The 15,774-nt window shown below is 40.9% G+C and overlaps 1 protein-coding gene across 1 annotated transcript; it reads left to right on the top strand.

Annotated features, from left to right (window-relative positions):
- The first annotated feature begins 94 nt into the window (after window positions 1–94).
- LOC139411082 (cytotoxic granule associated RNA binding protein TIA1-like) lies at window positions 95–15,686 on the top strand. Its single transcript, XM_071156921.1, has 12 exons — window positions 95–556; window positions 1,949–2,045; window positions 5,948–6,046; window positions 6,940–6,994; window positions 7,257–7,344; window positions 7,502–7,577; window positions 8,790–8,898; window positions 9,125–9,220; window positions 9,310–9,394; window positions 9,797–9,938; window positions 10,026–10,177; window positions 14,369–15,686. Exons 1-12 carry the CDS (start codon window positions 519–521, stop codon window positions 14,505–14,507), a joined length of 1,176 nt encoding a protein of 391 aa, XP_071013022.1. The 5' UTR covers window positions 95–518; the 3' UTR covers window positions 14,508–15,686.
- Window positions 15,687–15,774: the final 88 nt, after the last annotated feature.

Here is a 15,774-nt window from a genome sequence, read left to right as displayed (position 1 = left end):
AATTTGTCCACCGTTACCGTGTTTGTTTTTATTCCGCACGAAAGCAAAGCAAACATTTCCAAAGGTCCGAGCTAAACGTTGCCAAATTGTGATCAGTCACGTGGGTTTCCCAGACGTGTGTTCTTTTTGTTCATTAAAAAGTCGTCATTATTCTAAAACTAAAGATGAATCGCAGAGATTGTTTTGAAATGTGATAAGTATTCGTGGTTTACTGACGCCTGCTGCTGCTGAAATGCGAAACAAATTATTTAATTATGGTCCATTCATTGCGCATGCGACGGTGGTGGACATCCCCTGATTTTCCGCCATCTTCCTCTTCGGTTGTTCAACCATTGTTCATACAAGCAAATTGTTGGTTTGCTGTCAGCGACTGGGTTGATTTGTGCGCCTTTTTATAACAACTTGTTTAAGTCTACATGAGCATTATCCAAAAGATCACATATTTAGAAAGTGTGTGTGCATTACTCAAAATACCATAGCTACACGGATTACTCACTCAGGGCACGACCTACAAAAACATGATGATGATGATGGACGACGAACAGCCCAAAACCCTGTAAGTAGCTAACACGGGCTAGTTAGCCATATATCAATCCAGTAACGTTAGCTAGCTACTTCAAATGGGGCTGGCTACAAAGAAAGTATACTCCAGCATTTAAAAACGTCCATGTACTCATGTCTTGTCGACTGTCACGGTGTGACCATTAACGAAAAGAAAGTTGATGGTGCAAATCAATCATGTCAGTCTCGAGCCTTCTCAGAACACATAGCTAGGTAACGTTAGCTACTAGCTCGCTAGCTAACGTTACGTTGTCTCACCAAATACATTGGTTAGCTAGATATCGTTTTAACTAGTTAGTGCATTACTTGATCATAAAAATAACGTGGTAGTGAGTTAAGTGTAGCCATGGTTCACTTGTCCATTTCAGAAATTCTAGCTAGCTACTAACTGTACTGTGTTACTAGTTACATGTACCGGTTTGGCAGAGAAGCAAGCATTGTCCGTATGTTATGGACTGTTTATTAGTTTAATATGATGGCTAGCTAGGTGGCCTAACTAGCGAAGTGTTTCCCCTAAATGCATTTAGCAGTGGTGTACTGCCGTTGCTAAATCGTGGCCGCCACTGTTATTAAAAAATAAATGAAAATGTATGCCTTTCTACCAGTCTCTGGGGAGGAAGATGGCCACGTCAACGACAGTCAGACAAGTTGCTTTCAGTTTAGTGGGAAGGCCAGAACTTTAAAAACCATGCTTCAAACACAAGTGTTAGAGAAGGTTAACTTGTATAACTCAGTGTATCTGTCTAGCTAGTAGTGTAGCTGAGTGCAGCCATACCACCAGACAAAGTACCTAATTGTCATACTTGAGTAACTTTCTATTAAGGTATTTATACTTTTACTCAAGTAAGTCACCCAGTAAAATAGTACTTCAGTAAAGTTCAAAGTATTTGGTTCTAAATACACTTGTGTTAATCATTTCAAGTTCCTTATATTAAGCAACCCAGACGGCACAATTTTTTATTTTTTTAAATTTACGGATAGCCAACAAGTCAGACATCATTTACAAATGAAGCATTTGTGTTTGGTGAATCTGCCAGATCAGAGGCAGTAGGGATAACCAGGGATGTTGTCTTGTTAAGTGAGTGAATTAGACAATTTTCGTATCCTGCTGAGCATGCAAAATGTAACAAGTACTTTTGGGTGTCAGAGAGAATGTAAGGAGTAAAAAGTACATTATTTGTCTTTAGGAATGTTATGGAGTAAAAGTTGTCAAATGGTAAAGTGCAGATTCCTAAAGTTACTTAAGTAGTACTTTTGAAAGTACTTTTACTTAAGTACTGTACACCACTGAATATCACCCTAAACGTTTGCTTCCCTGGACAAAGTAAACTTCCTGGAAGTTGTAACTTTCTGGTCACAAGTGCTTGTCTTTTCCCCTCTACTCCAGGTATGTAGGGAACTTGTCCAGGGATGTCACTGAGCCCCTCATCCTACAGGTTTTCACACAGATCGGACCCTGCAAGAGCTGTAAAATGATTGTTGATGTGAGTATCCCAGGGTCCTGGACCCAAGTGAGAGATTGCGATTTGTATGATATTGATATTAGGGATGTGACACATGTAAATGTTTGCTTAATGTTTAAACTGCCATTTTTACTTTTTTTTTCATTAAAATGATATGAGAAATGTATTAAATTCCATGTGAATTAACAATGCAAGATATGGTCAGATTCCGTACCATTCCATATGACCTCTATGGAGGCAATGAAGTTATATCTACTTGACAATGGCGCTCCCCTTACTGCTGTCCCCCACCCACTCAGTAACGATTGTAGTTACCCCTTTGATGTGTATGAACACACAGGTGTGATCATTCTACAGTAGTCCCTGCAGCATATACTCAAACCAGTGTAATTAAAACACTTCATTAGATAGTTAGTTACGATTGACTCAACAGTTAGTGTTCGAGCGGGCCATAATGTTTTTCTCACCAAAATATTTAGCACAAACAGTCTTTACAACATTATGTCCTCAATGTGAGCAGATTATTTTTGGATGCAATGTTCAGACATTCACAGAAGAAGCAGCATAACAAAATTCTCATCCAAATCTGGAAATGTAGCCCTATCTCTGAGTAGTGAGCTAACACAAGCGGTCATATTTAGCAGCTTTCGGCTGATAGAAACCAGTTACTATTTACAATTCATCACATCACGGGTGAGCTCACCAGTGATTGAAATAATTGAGTGAAACACTTTCTAAACGTCGAAAGTAATCTGACGGCGCGGGTAGTTTGTGTGTGCCACAGTGTTTGTTTTTTCTGCATCAACCAAAGATGAGGTGATGAGTTGGGTCTGTTTTCTGTATGCATATTGAAGGGGGGGTGGTGACTACCATCAGTTACTTCCGTTACTGTAGCATCTTTGGTCTGACAGATGTTTGTGACACCCCGAATGGATTGAATGATGTAAACAAACATTGTTCCACACATAGCCAGCAAATAGTTTAACATTAGCTCATCATAATCAGTTCAACCTTCCAAGAAATATTTTGCTCACTTCATACACTCACTGGACCGTTTATTAGCCACCCCGTTCACGAAAACGGATCGCTCCTGCAGATAGTCACATGGCCATGGCTTGCCTAAAGCAGGCAGAGAGGCATTCAGTTACTGTTCAATTGAATGTTAGAATGGGGAAAAACCCTTAGTGCCCTAAGCGTGGTTTGATTGTCTGTACCAGACGCGCTGGGTTCAGTATCTCAGAAACGTATGCCCTCTACTGGTCTTTTCACAAACGACAGTGTCGATAGTTTACTGAGAATGGTGTGACGAACAAAACATGTGGGTCCTGTGGGTGAAAACAACTCGTTGATGATCGGTCGCAGGAGAATGGCAAGAATCGTACGAGCTAACAGGTGGGCCACGAACAGACAAGGAACGATGCAGAAAAAGCATCTCGGAACGCACAAATCGTCGATCCTTGTCACTGATAGGCTATTGCAGCAGACTACCAAATGGGGGTCTGACCCCTTACTAATGGGTGTACCTAATAAACTGACCAGTGAGTATGTGTCATTGCATTCCGATTCTTGTATAGTCTATGATTTGTCACCAGTACTTCAAAATGTGAATAAAACAGTAAATAATTCAAATATTACCACACAAACCATTTTCTCATAGTGATTTATTTATTAAAATGGTCTGTACCTGTATTATGATAGTGGTGACTTGTTGCCACAGATGGTTTGTTTACGTTTCTACCTCTGTGGCTAGATAGAAGTTTGTCGCCCTAACTACTAGTGGTCGTGTCTTGTGGTCGCATCGGGGGCAACAGTTGTTGATGACTGTAACTAAGCCTAACTCTTTCCTTAACCTTGTTCTCTTAACTTCCTACATTAATTCTCATAACCTGCTGCGTTAGTTCTAACTTGCCATATTAATAATTCTAACCATATAATGTAAACAATCAATCTGTGGAAATAAGTAATCAGTTTCACCACACTGGCAACCAATAACATCACCCCCCGACACTCAACGTGGCACCATTCAGTGTTATTTTTTTTTTTTTTTTTTTACCTTTATTTAACCAGGCAAGTCAGTTAAGAACAAATTCTTATTTTCAATGACGGCCTGGGAACAGTGGGTTAACTGCCTGTTCAGGGGCAGAACGACAGATTTGTACCTTGTCAGCTCGGGGGTTTGAACTCGCAACCTTCCGGTTACTAGTCCAACGCTCTAACCACTAGGCTACGCTGCCGCCCCAATGTATGTTATGTTATGTATGTACCTAGTGGGCTAAGCTGTAGCATTAGCAATGCCTTTCAAATGGAGACAACTCACAAATGTGGAAATTCAGGAGATTTTTGTAAATTCTGACAGTTATTCTGAGGTATCAGACCCTGACAGTTATTCTGAGGTATCAGATCCTGACAGTGAGGAGCTGCCCCCAACCTTGTGGCCATTGAGAACCCAGACCACCGACAAAGTCCCAGGTCCCTCTTAAGATGCTGGTAGTGAAGCCATTTCACCCCTCCTGGCCCTGCTGTTGGCGTTGAGTCCCAGTCTGGAGTGCAAAGCCCCTTGCCATCTCCCTCTGAGGCAGAGTGCTTCAAGCTGTTTCTGACAGGGACATAGTGGAGGACACCAATCGCTAGGCCGTGGCGCTACAGGGGAAGAGGGAGCCACAGGGAAGGTGGACCACCTGATGGGAGAGCGAAAGATCAAACCAGACAATATGCTTGACTATAATTGCAAAATGGGGGCACTGCATAAAGGTGGATATGATAAACAGCTTTGTGGCATGCGCTCTTAAAAACCACCAATTTGTATGAGATAATTTCCATCTGATCGACACTGCTATCTTCAATGGCCACAGTTGACCACCAGCTAACAAGTGAGATATTTATTGAACATGTTTTTTTCAAATCAAATTGATTTATATAGCCCTTCTTACATCAGCTGATATCTCAAAATACTGTACAGAAACCCAGCCAAAAATCCCAAACAGCAAGCAATGCAGGTGTAGAAGCACGGTGGCTAGGAAAAACTCCCTAGAAAGACCCCTGCAAAGTAGTCAACTGGGTGGTGTTTCCTATGGGCTATAGCCTCAATGGCACTGCCCATGGTTTTACAAATGCTATAATGGCACAGATTAGTCCTTAATCTCTATGGCTGTGTGTTTCTCAATGTTCTCAGTGGTCAGTACAATAGACTTCATGTCCCACTTCTCATCAATGTAATAATGACTCATTGCAATGATGTATGATAGCATTTTCAGATGTCCAACAATCTCTTCTTAACGCCACCTATGGGGTTTGAGAGCTCACGCTTTGTTCTTGCAGAGCAATCGTGATGTGATTTCTTTACCCAGGCCATCATGGTTTTTCCACATTCCATGTTGTAATCTTGTTCTAGATATGCCATCGGGTATTGAAGCCAACACCCTCAACCATTGACAATGGCTGCATTTAAACTGCAATAATTTATGTAGTCAGAGCTGTGGTATTCTCACGCTGTCCCTTATCGCACTTATTTTGTGCGATGCTGTCTTGTCTGTTGGGGGCCTGTGTTGCTGCCAGCAACGGTTTGGCTTCCACCCTTTTCAGATGGTTAAATATTGCATCTGTACTAGCATTACTGTGCCTCTGTTCCACGTCAACGTTTACATTTCACCACCTAAATGTATTGCCGTACAGGACATTTTTCCAACTTAACATCGGACGTGCAGAGTGCTTTATATTTGTGAGAAATAATTTGAAAGATGTATATCTAACATTACAGCATTTGTTTTTGGTTAGGGATTTTTTGTTAACTATCCCAATTTAGTTAAAATGTTCACTCTTAATCGGAAGATGTTTATGGTAATGGTAACTGTCTGACAAGTACATGTGGTTGACAGACAATGCTTTGGACTCTTTGTAGCCTAACTCTTGTTGTCCTCTTACAGACTGCAGGCAATGACCCATACTGTTTTGTGGAGTTCTATGAGCACAGGCATGCTGCTGCATCACTGGCTGCCATGAATGGACGGAAAATTATGGGTAAGGTAAGTTATCGTATCTAAAGGGTGAGTTGGGATGGGTGGGTTGTTGTCGCAGAAGTTTGACCAACCAGTAGGCCTAAATTATGAGAGTCGCTGCCCCACTCAGATAATGCTATCTCACCGACGTTGAAATGACACATTTCTGAATTGCTTTGTGAAGTGACGATGGCTTATTTCGATTTATATAAATGAGACTAATAGATGTGATCTGATTTAAAATAATGACTTAACCTGCAAAGTTGGTTCCAATGCTGATTACCTGACATGTCCATGTATAATGTCTGATTCCGTTTCTTCAGATATGGAGTGCGCTAGGTCTGTTGTATGGACATCAAATGCATTCTCTCTTAGTGGTTGATTTGACTATAGCTTAGAGATTTAAAATATGTTCTTGACCGATCAGTTTTATTTTGGAAACCACTATCTTTTCAAGGGAAATGGGCCCTTTCCTTATCCAAAGGAATCCACAGTAACTGTGTATTACATTGTCCTTGGCAATAGCCAACTAAAACAATTTCTGTACTTTTTCTAGACCCACAGCTTCACAACAAATATCGGTCCTAACCTCAGCAGAAATATATTCAGTGCAAATTATGTTATCCTCAACAGGTAATGAAGGACCATTTGAAGAGTAATACAAGTTGATAATGTCACTGGTTTGTAAGTCCTTTGTTACTTGGACCTTTTATTCCGTTGTTTATGTTCCAGTTTGAGTGCTCAGGTGTTCTGTGTTCTGTTCTCTGCTCATCACTGCACTCAGAGATTCACACTGTGTTTGGTCATGGCTGGCTCATTTCTTTCACACACAAAGCACCACACTGAGGTAGTAATACTGTATCTAAATGACATAAATGTACCCTACCTGGCTTGTTTTCTCTCTTCCCTTCTCTCTTTAGGAGGTTAAAGTCAACTGGGCCACAACACCAAGCAGTCAGAAAAAAGACACAAGCAGTAAGTCCCTAGCTACCTTTTCAGTCAGTTCCATAGAAAACCTTAGTGAGGGTTCCTCTGAGAATGTGGTAATTTTAAATTGACATTTTAGTCAATTAGCAGATGCTGTTATCCGGAGACTTCCATATTTCTATGGTGTGGAAGACCATAGAGCTGTGGTAGTCCCCCCCCCCCCGAAATAAAAACAAGCCCATTCTTGATTTCTTCAGAAAGTGCTATTCAGCAAGGAGTCACAGTAGTCGTATCTCCTGTCCTTCAACAGATCATTTCCATGTCTTTGTTGGAGACCTCAGCCCAGAAATCACCACAGATGATGTAAAAGTGGCCTTTGGACCATTTGGGAGGATATCGTAAGTACCTCAATGTTTGTGCTCTGTCGATCTCACAAGATTAGTAAGTCACTCATGAGTTTGATATCACACATGACTCTTTAGGACATATCAGACAGTAGTTTGTTTGTATGATCACCTTACTCCTTCGTATTGAGTAAAGTGTGTTTCTCCTCAGGGATGCGCGTGTGGTCAAAGATGTGGCGACGGGGAAGTCTAAAGGCTATGGCTTTGTCTCTTTCTTCAACAAGTGGGTAAGCGTTATAGCTGGATGAAATCACTTACATAGAGGATTTAGTCATAACTGAAGGGGTTCCTGTATATGTAGTCATAACATTATCCTTTGGTATTGGGTGTGTCGATGGGTCATGTGATTTACCGTAATTTCTGGACTATTAAGCGCACCTAAATATAAGCCGCACCCACTGAATTATTAAAAAATATGTATTTTGTACATAAATAAGCTGCACATGTCTATAAGCCGCAGGTGCCTACCGGTACATTGAAACAAATTAACTTTACACAGCCTTTAAACGAAACACGGCTTGTAACAAAAATAAATAGGCTTTAACGAAACACGGCTTGTAACAAAAAAATAAAAAATAGCAGTACACAGTAGCCTACCAAGAAAGTCATTGGTCACTATCTTCCTCCTCCTGTGCACTGAAACCACTGAAGTCATCTCCTTCGTTGTCGGAGTTGAATAGCCTCAGAATTGCTTCATCCGATGTTGGATCGTTTTCATTGTCGCTCTCATCACTTTCATCCGGAGGCAAATTCCCCGCTGAGCTCATGCTGCCCTCTTCAACATGCAGCAGTCCAGTCTTTCGAAACCCGTTGATGATAGTGGATTTTTTGACAATGCTCCACGCTGTCAGGACCCACTGGCAGACTTGACCATAAGTTGCTCTTCGCATGCGGCCCGTTTTAGTGAAGGATTTCTCCCCACTTGTCATCCAAGCCTCCCACTGAACACGGAGCGCCACCTTAAATGCACGATTTACACTGATGTCGAGTGGCTGCAAATACTTTGGGCCATCTGCTTTTCTTCCCTCTGAAAGCTTTTATTGTCTTTTTGCACTGAGTCAGTTCCTCACGCTGCTTTCCAACGTCTTCTCATCGACTCATTAAGGCCAAGCTCCCGTGCAGCAGGTCTATTTCCTTTTCCAACAGCCAGATCGATCGCCTTCCACTTTGAAAGCTGCATCATATGCATTTCTCCGTGTCTTTGCCATGATGAGGGTGACAAAATGACTACTGTAATCAGAATGATGGGAAGTTTGAGCGCGCTCGATTTACATCGCATTATGTGACGGTGCTCAGTTTTTTGGCGGCATGAATCTTGTGAAAGCGGGAAAAATCCATAAATTAGCCGCGTCATTGTATAAACCGCGAGGTTCAAAGCGTGGGAATAAAGTAGCGGCTTATAGTCCGGAAATTACGGTAAAATCTGTTGCTACCAACAGGATGCAGAAAACGCCATTCAGCAGATGGGTGGTCAATGGCTAGGCGGCAGACAGATCAGGACCAACTGGGCCACTAGAAAGCCCCCAGCTCCTAAAACCACCTATGAAAGTGAGTCCAGACAAGATAGGCTTTCCAGCCAATTTGCTATTGAGCAGAAATGGTTGGTTTTATCTTACCATAATTTTTTTACATCTATTTTGTCCTCAAAAACTGGTTAAGTGCAGATAAAAATTGTATACATTTTATTATATTTGATGTCCCTCTGATCCTCTTTTGTTGAATGGCAATGCATTTATTCACTCTAAATGCCTACACACTACCCTGTTTCCAAAAGCAAACACGAAGCACCTGTCCTTTGATGAGGTAGTGAACCAGTCCAGCCCCAGTAACTGCACTGTGTACTGTGGAGGAGTCGGCACTGGTCTAACAGGTCAGTAGTCTGTTATTGAAGTGGTCACTTCCAGTGTGTGTGAGAGAAACTAACACAGGTCTTTGACATGTCTCCCTCCTGTTTTCTAGAACAATTGATGAGACAGACCTTCTCCCCCTTTGGACAAATCATGGAAATCCGTGTGTTCCCAGACAAAGGATACTCTTTTGTGCGGTATGTCATGATCAAATCACTAAACAGACCCCTGACAAACATTTAGTATCCTTGAAATACACTGCTCAAAAAAATAAAGGGAACACTAAAATAACACATCCTAGATCTGAATGAATGAAATATTCTTATTAAATACTTTTTTCTTTACATAGTTGAATGTCCTGACAACAAAATCACACAAAAATTGTCAATGGAAATCAAATTTCTGGATTTGGAGTCGCACTCAAAATTAATGTGGAAAACCACACTACAGGCTGATCCAACTTTGATGTAATGTCCTTAAAACAAGTCAAAATTAGGCTCAGTGGTGTGTGTGGCCGCCAAGTGCCTGTATGACCTCCCTACAATGCCTGTTTCTCAGTACCTTGCAATCATTATTTTTTACGCCTCTCCTTTGTGCAGTTTTACCTCTCACGAGGGAGCAGCCCATGCCATTGTGTCTGTGAATGGGACTTCGATAGAGGGCCATATGGTGAAGTGTTATTGGGGTAAAGAGACCACAGACATGATGAGTCCTATGCAGCAGGTGCAACAAGTTCCCCAGGTATGAAACCACAGCCAGAGGCTTCCCCCTCATCGACACCACTTAAACACACACTCTTACACTGTTGTCATCTCTCCCCTACGACAGAACAAAGTGGGCTTTGCGGCCCAGCCCTACGGCCAGTATGCCCAGTGGTACGGCAATGCCCAGCAAATTGGCCAGTACGTCCCCAACGGGTGGCAGGTACCCACTTATGGGGTGTACGGCCAGGCCCAGGCCTGGAACCAGCAGGGTTTTAAGTAAGTACATAAGGACATCAGCAGGGCTCCCTTTTCTTCCAGCAACCAGGGCTGCAGCTGAGTGTTTTGAGTTTCCTTGGGCTTCCCAAGGGCAGCTAGGCTCTAGCTCAGTTGCCTGCAGCTTTGGCCAGGAGAAGGAGCCATAATGTCCTTCAACCTCCCCTCTCCACCGTATCCAGCTTACGAGGACAATGACAAAACACATAAAAAAAATATAGATAACATCATTTTCATCCATTAAATTTTTAATTTTTTTAAAATTAAATGAGCACTAATGAATGCCCTTTTTGGCCTTTCAAATTGGCCACAGTTCTGGGTCGAATTGGACTTGTCCCTGATATGAGTGTCTACTCAATGAACTAAATAGTCCCAGACAGTGAGTAAAGTGGGATTGTTGAAACACAAACGGGACCTCCTGCCCTCTGAAGCTTCTCCCAGTGCAGAGGGATACATCATTTTATTGTGCACGTGTTACATCCACTGTATTCATTTTTTTGTTGTGACATTTTTTGTTTTGTTGCTGTATGAACTTTCATTTGCCATCCAAAATTTGAATATAATTTTTTCTCCTGAAGAGTTTAAGTACATTGCTACTTGAAATGGGGTGTTGTATGAATTTGTTTAGATTATAGCTACATTTGAAATATCACGAGTCATTTTCTTGTCTCAAATTGATAATGAGGTTTGAGTGCTGCATAAGACTAAATCCTGTTTTAACTGCTTGTATAGCAACAGAAACAGAGTATATCACAGCAGTTATGTAATATGATTGTTTTGTTCACTTGTTTTAAAAAAAAATCTAATCTAATGAACCAAAGAATGCAGTAACTTGGAATCATTTGTTGAAAGTTTTAGTTTTAGAAATAGATGTCCTTGTATAGAAATTGCAATTATATATTGCCTTCATGAAGTATTCATATCCCTTCACTTATTCCACGTTGTGTTAAAGCCTGAATTCATAATGGAGTACGCTTTTTCTCTCAACCATCTACACACAATACCCCATAATGTTTGTGCTCATTTAAAAAATTAAAAAATAAAGCTAATTCATTGAAATACAGAAATCGAATTTACATAAGTGTTCACACCCCTGAGTCTATACTTTGTAGAAACGCCTTTGCCATCAATTACAGCTGAGTTGTCTTGTGCAAAGGTGAAAAACATACCCATCTGTATTTGGGAATTTTTTCCCCATTCCTTGCAGATTTTCTCAAGCTCTTAAGTTAGATGGGGAGCTGCGGTGAACAGCAATCTTCAAGTCATTCAACAGATTTTCAATGGGATTCAAGTCTGAGCTTTGGCTGGGCCACTCGATAACATTCTTGTTCTGAAGCCATTCCAGAGTTGCTTTGGCTATATGCTTAGGGTCATTGTCCTGTTGGAACATACATTTTCGCCACAGTTAAGTTGTTTGCACTCTGAAGCAGGTTCTCATTGACGATTTGCCTGTATTTGGCTCCATTAATTGTTCCCTCTATCCTTTCCAGTTGATGTTCCCTCCCCCAGGACTGATGCACAGAAAAAATATCTGCCTGCGCAAAAAAAGCACTAGATTCACTCAACTTTATGGAGTTTTCCCTGTTAACACTCAACATTTCCCTTTACTGTGGGAATTGTGATCGAATCAACGCTATTAGCCACTTTCAATGCAACATCCTGAAACAAAATAAACTATGCAAGCTATTTTGTTGTTGGCCGAACGCATTGGAGTAGGATTCTATTGCATTGACAGGCACAACTCAGGCCTGTAATCTACACAGACCGCTGCGCCATAACCAATCAGCTGCAGTAGGGCTATATGAAAATAGATCATTGCCATATATGGATCTGTGCCTTTCTATTGGAACTGGACTGTTAACAGAATGAGCGGTCGTGAGTAAATGCCCTTTTTTGAGATCAAAGCGAGAGCTACATGTAGCGACATGCACATTTGTTCATATCCTTTGCTAGTTAGTGAGTTATTAGCCAAGTTCTAGATAATATGTAGTCAGCAATGGGAGAGTGATTGCTTCCTACGAGAGCACACAACGTGTGCGTTTCTAGTCATCTTTGAAAAATGAGTCCGGTAAAGGGCTTTTCTTTTGTCTTAAAGGGGCAGTGTTGTATTTTGAGACCGGCTTGAATAAGCTAAGTTGCCAATAGGCAGAGGATGTTATAATTTGTCTGATTCTCTGTAATAATGGTATGGAAATAATGATGCGTTTTATTTTGTAAAGGGGTTTCTTGCATCAAACACATTTTCAGTCACCTTGTCTGAAGGAATAGTGGATGAACAGGTTTAATGTCTAGTCGTGCATGTTTTTTTTTCCAAAGTTATGGAATGTAGGTCTACATTGAACACCACAAATTGGCTGCTACTTTAGGCTGAACAATAGAACAGCTATTTCCATGTTAAAATGTTATGGGATGCATTTTCCATTGTATATGGTAGGCTTACATTATAATCAAATAGCCACGGAAGCCTACTTGACCACTTAGTTTTAACTTAAAGAGGCTACATACAGCCTGTTCACATTAAACGTGCGCCAGAATTTTCACAACAGACCTGAAATTTGCTCAGTGCTGAAATCTTTGAGGGAACATGGCTCCCTCCCAGGCCCTGCCGCTGAAAAGTGTCCCCCATTGCATGATGCTGCCACCACCATCCTTCACGGTATTGATGGTGCGAGACGGGTAATGAGCTCTGCCTCGTTTTCTCCAGACATGGCGCTTTGCATACAGGCTAATTCTTGTCTCTTCAGACCAGTCTTTTGCGTTTATGATCTCTCTTCACATGCCTTTTTGCAAACTCCAGTTGTGCCTTTTTCTCAGGACTGGCTTCTGTCGGGTTACTCCCGTTAAGCCCAGATTGGGGAAGTGCTGTAGAGACCATTGTCGTGGCAGGTTCTTCCATCTCAGCCAAGGAGCTCTGTAGTTCTGTCAGTCATCATTGCGTTCTTGGTTACCCCCCGGACTAAGGTCCTTCTTGACCGTTTGGTTGGACGGCCAACTCTAGCCAGAGTCTGTTTTTTTCCATTTCCCAATAATGGACACCACTGTGCTCTTGGAAACTTTCAACACTGTAGAAATGGCTTTATACCCTTCCCCAGATATATGCCTCATCACAATTCTATCTATTTGGAGTGCCATAGCAAAGGGGTGTGAATACTTATGTAAATGCAATATTTTCTATACATTTGCAAAAAATTCTAAAAACATGTTTTCAACTTGTCATTATTGTGTGTAGATGGGTAAAAAAAGTAATCAATTTAATCAATTTTTAATTCGGGTTGTAACAACGTGAAATAAATCAAGGAATGTGAATATTTTACAAAGGCACTGTACTTACATTTTATTTGTATGTAAATGTCTGATTTGTTTGAGCGCCCATGAAAATATTGATGATATAGTAGACTACCTAGAACAATAGTTGAAGTTTTTAATCCTAAAATAATTCTCAGCCTGAGCTACATGTTCTCCTACTTGTTACTATATTGAGCTTATCTGTGACTGTTTTCAATACACAATGTGCTGACTGACCAAATGTTAACTTTTCCATTCAGGTATTTGTTGCATAATGGATGTTGCTAAAGATTTGACTAGGAATAACAAAAGTTACGAATGGGGTTTAGGCATGAAATGATAAACATGTTTCCCTTTGTAGTGGTACAGGATTCAGGGAAAAAGTGTGAAATTCAACTCCACGGCCAAATTTAAATGCAGCTGGTCCTGCTTCAGCCGCGCTCTGCAACATTGACCAATTTCAGCAGCTTTGTTTGATGCGAGGAGTCAAAAGATTTATTTATTTTAAGTAAATCTCCACCGCAGTGGATTGTGACTAATTTTATACACTGAGCCTATGCTCTGTCCGCATACCCACTCCCACAAGTACCATATCTTCGCCCTGTTACCATTTTCAATTCCTACCATATTCTCTGCTGTCTTAGATTTTGGTTTATCCTCCGACACACCCTGACCTTTGTTCTCTCATCCTCTCCTCAGCTGGCTCTTGCTCAGTTTGGTGTGTTCTCTGGTTGTGTCCCAAATGGCACCATATCCCCTATATAAGTCCACTACATTTTACCTGGTCCCTGGACAAAAGTTATGCACTATAAAGGGAATAGGGTACCATTTGAGACGAAGCCTCTGTCTTGCCCCTGTCGCCGCCTCTTTTCTAACCTGCTGGCATTTTCTCTCTTTCCCGTTTTGCAGTCACTTACCGGCCAGTGCTGGGTGGACAGGTGTGAGTGCCCTCAGTAACGGTGGGGTTATGGAAGCTACACAGGGATTGAATGGGAGTATGTTAGCAAACCAGGCCGGTATGGGAGCCACTGGATACCCCACACACTGATAGGGGGATAGTCAACTCTTTTACTGGCTACTGGAGCATCACCGGGATCTGTGTTATATCCCATCCACTTGTGTCAGACTGACTTGTTGGTACATGGAATTTGAAGTGGAAGTTGACCTCTACTAAAGCCAATTAAACTGATTTCATGGGAGGTTAAGGGGAGCCATGGAGAACTGGAATAAACTACACAGGTATCATGCTGCCTTTGTGTTAGACAGACTACATGGGCAGGATGGTACCATTTTAAGTGAACTGTAAATGTAATATAATTGTTAAGGAGACACTTGGATTTGTGCATTTGTTGATTTGTTTAGTGTCTCGAACTGCTACCATTTTCATAAGGACTCTTGAACAGTCAACATAATGTGGTTGTGATTTTCTATTTTTTAAAGATGAATAATCCATTTTGAGTTTGATGCAATGAATCATGTAAAAAGTAATGGAAGTAATCTAAATTGTTTTTTTTCTTCTCATTTTGATTTCAATTAAACCAATTGCAGGGATAGATGCCACTGCTTTTTTTCTGTAAGGGCAGACACATTGCACAGTATTCTATTATTATTTTTTTTTATTATTCCAAGAGGATTTCTTTTTTCATTCAATTTTTCCCCTGTATTTCGTTTGGGAGGCCTCAATTTGCTTCATGTGTAAATAACCATACATATATTTCAAACTGTATAAAGGAAAATGCAAACGTTCACAATGGGAGTTTGGTGCTTTTTGTTTTGATAACTGGAGAAATTCAACATTGTTAGTAGCAACACTATCAAGTGCATACCCATGGTAACTGGCACAGTGATGCATGGACTTCTGGAAAGGGAAAAGGGCATTGCTATGCAGTGCATAAATTCACTCAATTTTGACTTTGAATACTAATTCTGTACATAATGGAGTTTTCTGCATTTTCTATGAAGTAAGATCAGTATTTTTTATGGAAAAACCTGAACCAGAAATGCTAATCAGAAATGTGAATTTAGACATGTTTTAATACCAGACCCATTGTGTTGCCTTAGAATTGAACGGACACAATATCATTCAGATTAGGCAGTGTCTACAGACAATTTCTGACCTTTTTTTAGTTTTGAAAAGTGTTCTCCACTGGGGGTTTGGTAATGTTTCTGCTACTATATTTGTTCTTGTTTTGTCCAATTAAAAGGCTGATGTGCATATAATATACCATTTTCTGTGCCCATTGTGATTCATTGACGATTGGAAAATATTTCTACACTTTATCTTCATAAAATGTGATTTTAAACCGAACCTTAGC

Source organism: Oncorhynchus clarkii, chromosome 6, assembly GCF_045791955.1.
Source record: "Oncorhynchus clarkii lewisi isolate Uvic-CL-2024 chromosome 6, UVic_Ocla_1.0, whole genome shotgun sequence".
Classification (NCBI taxonomy): Eukaryota; Metazoa; Chordata; class Actinopteri; order Salmoniformes; family Salmonidae; genus Oncorhynchus; species Oncorhynchus clarkii.
This window is presented reverse-complemented; position numbering and strand designations above follow the sequence as displayed.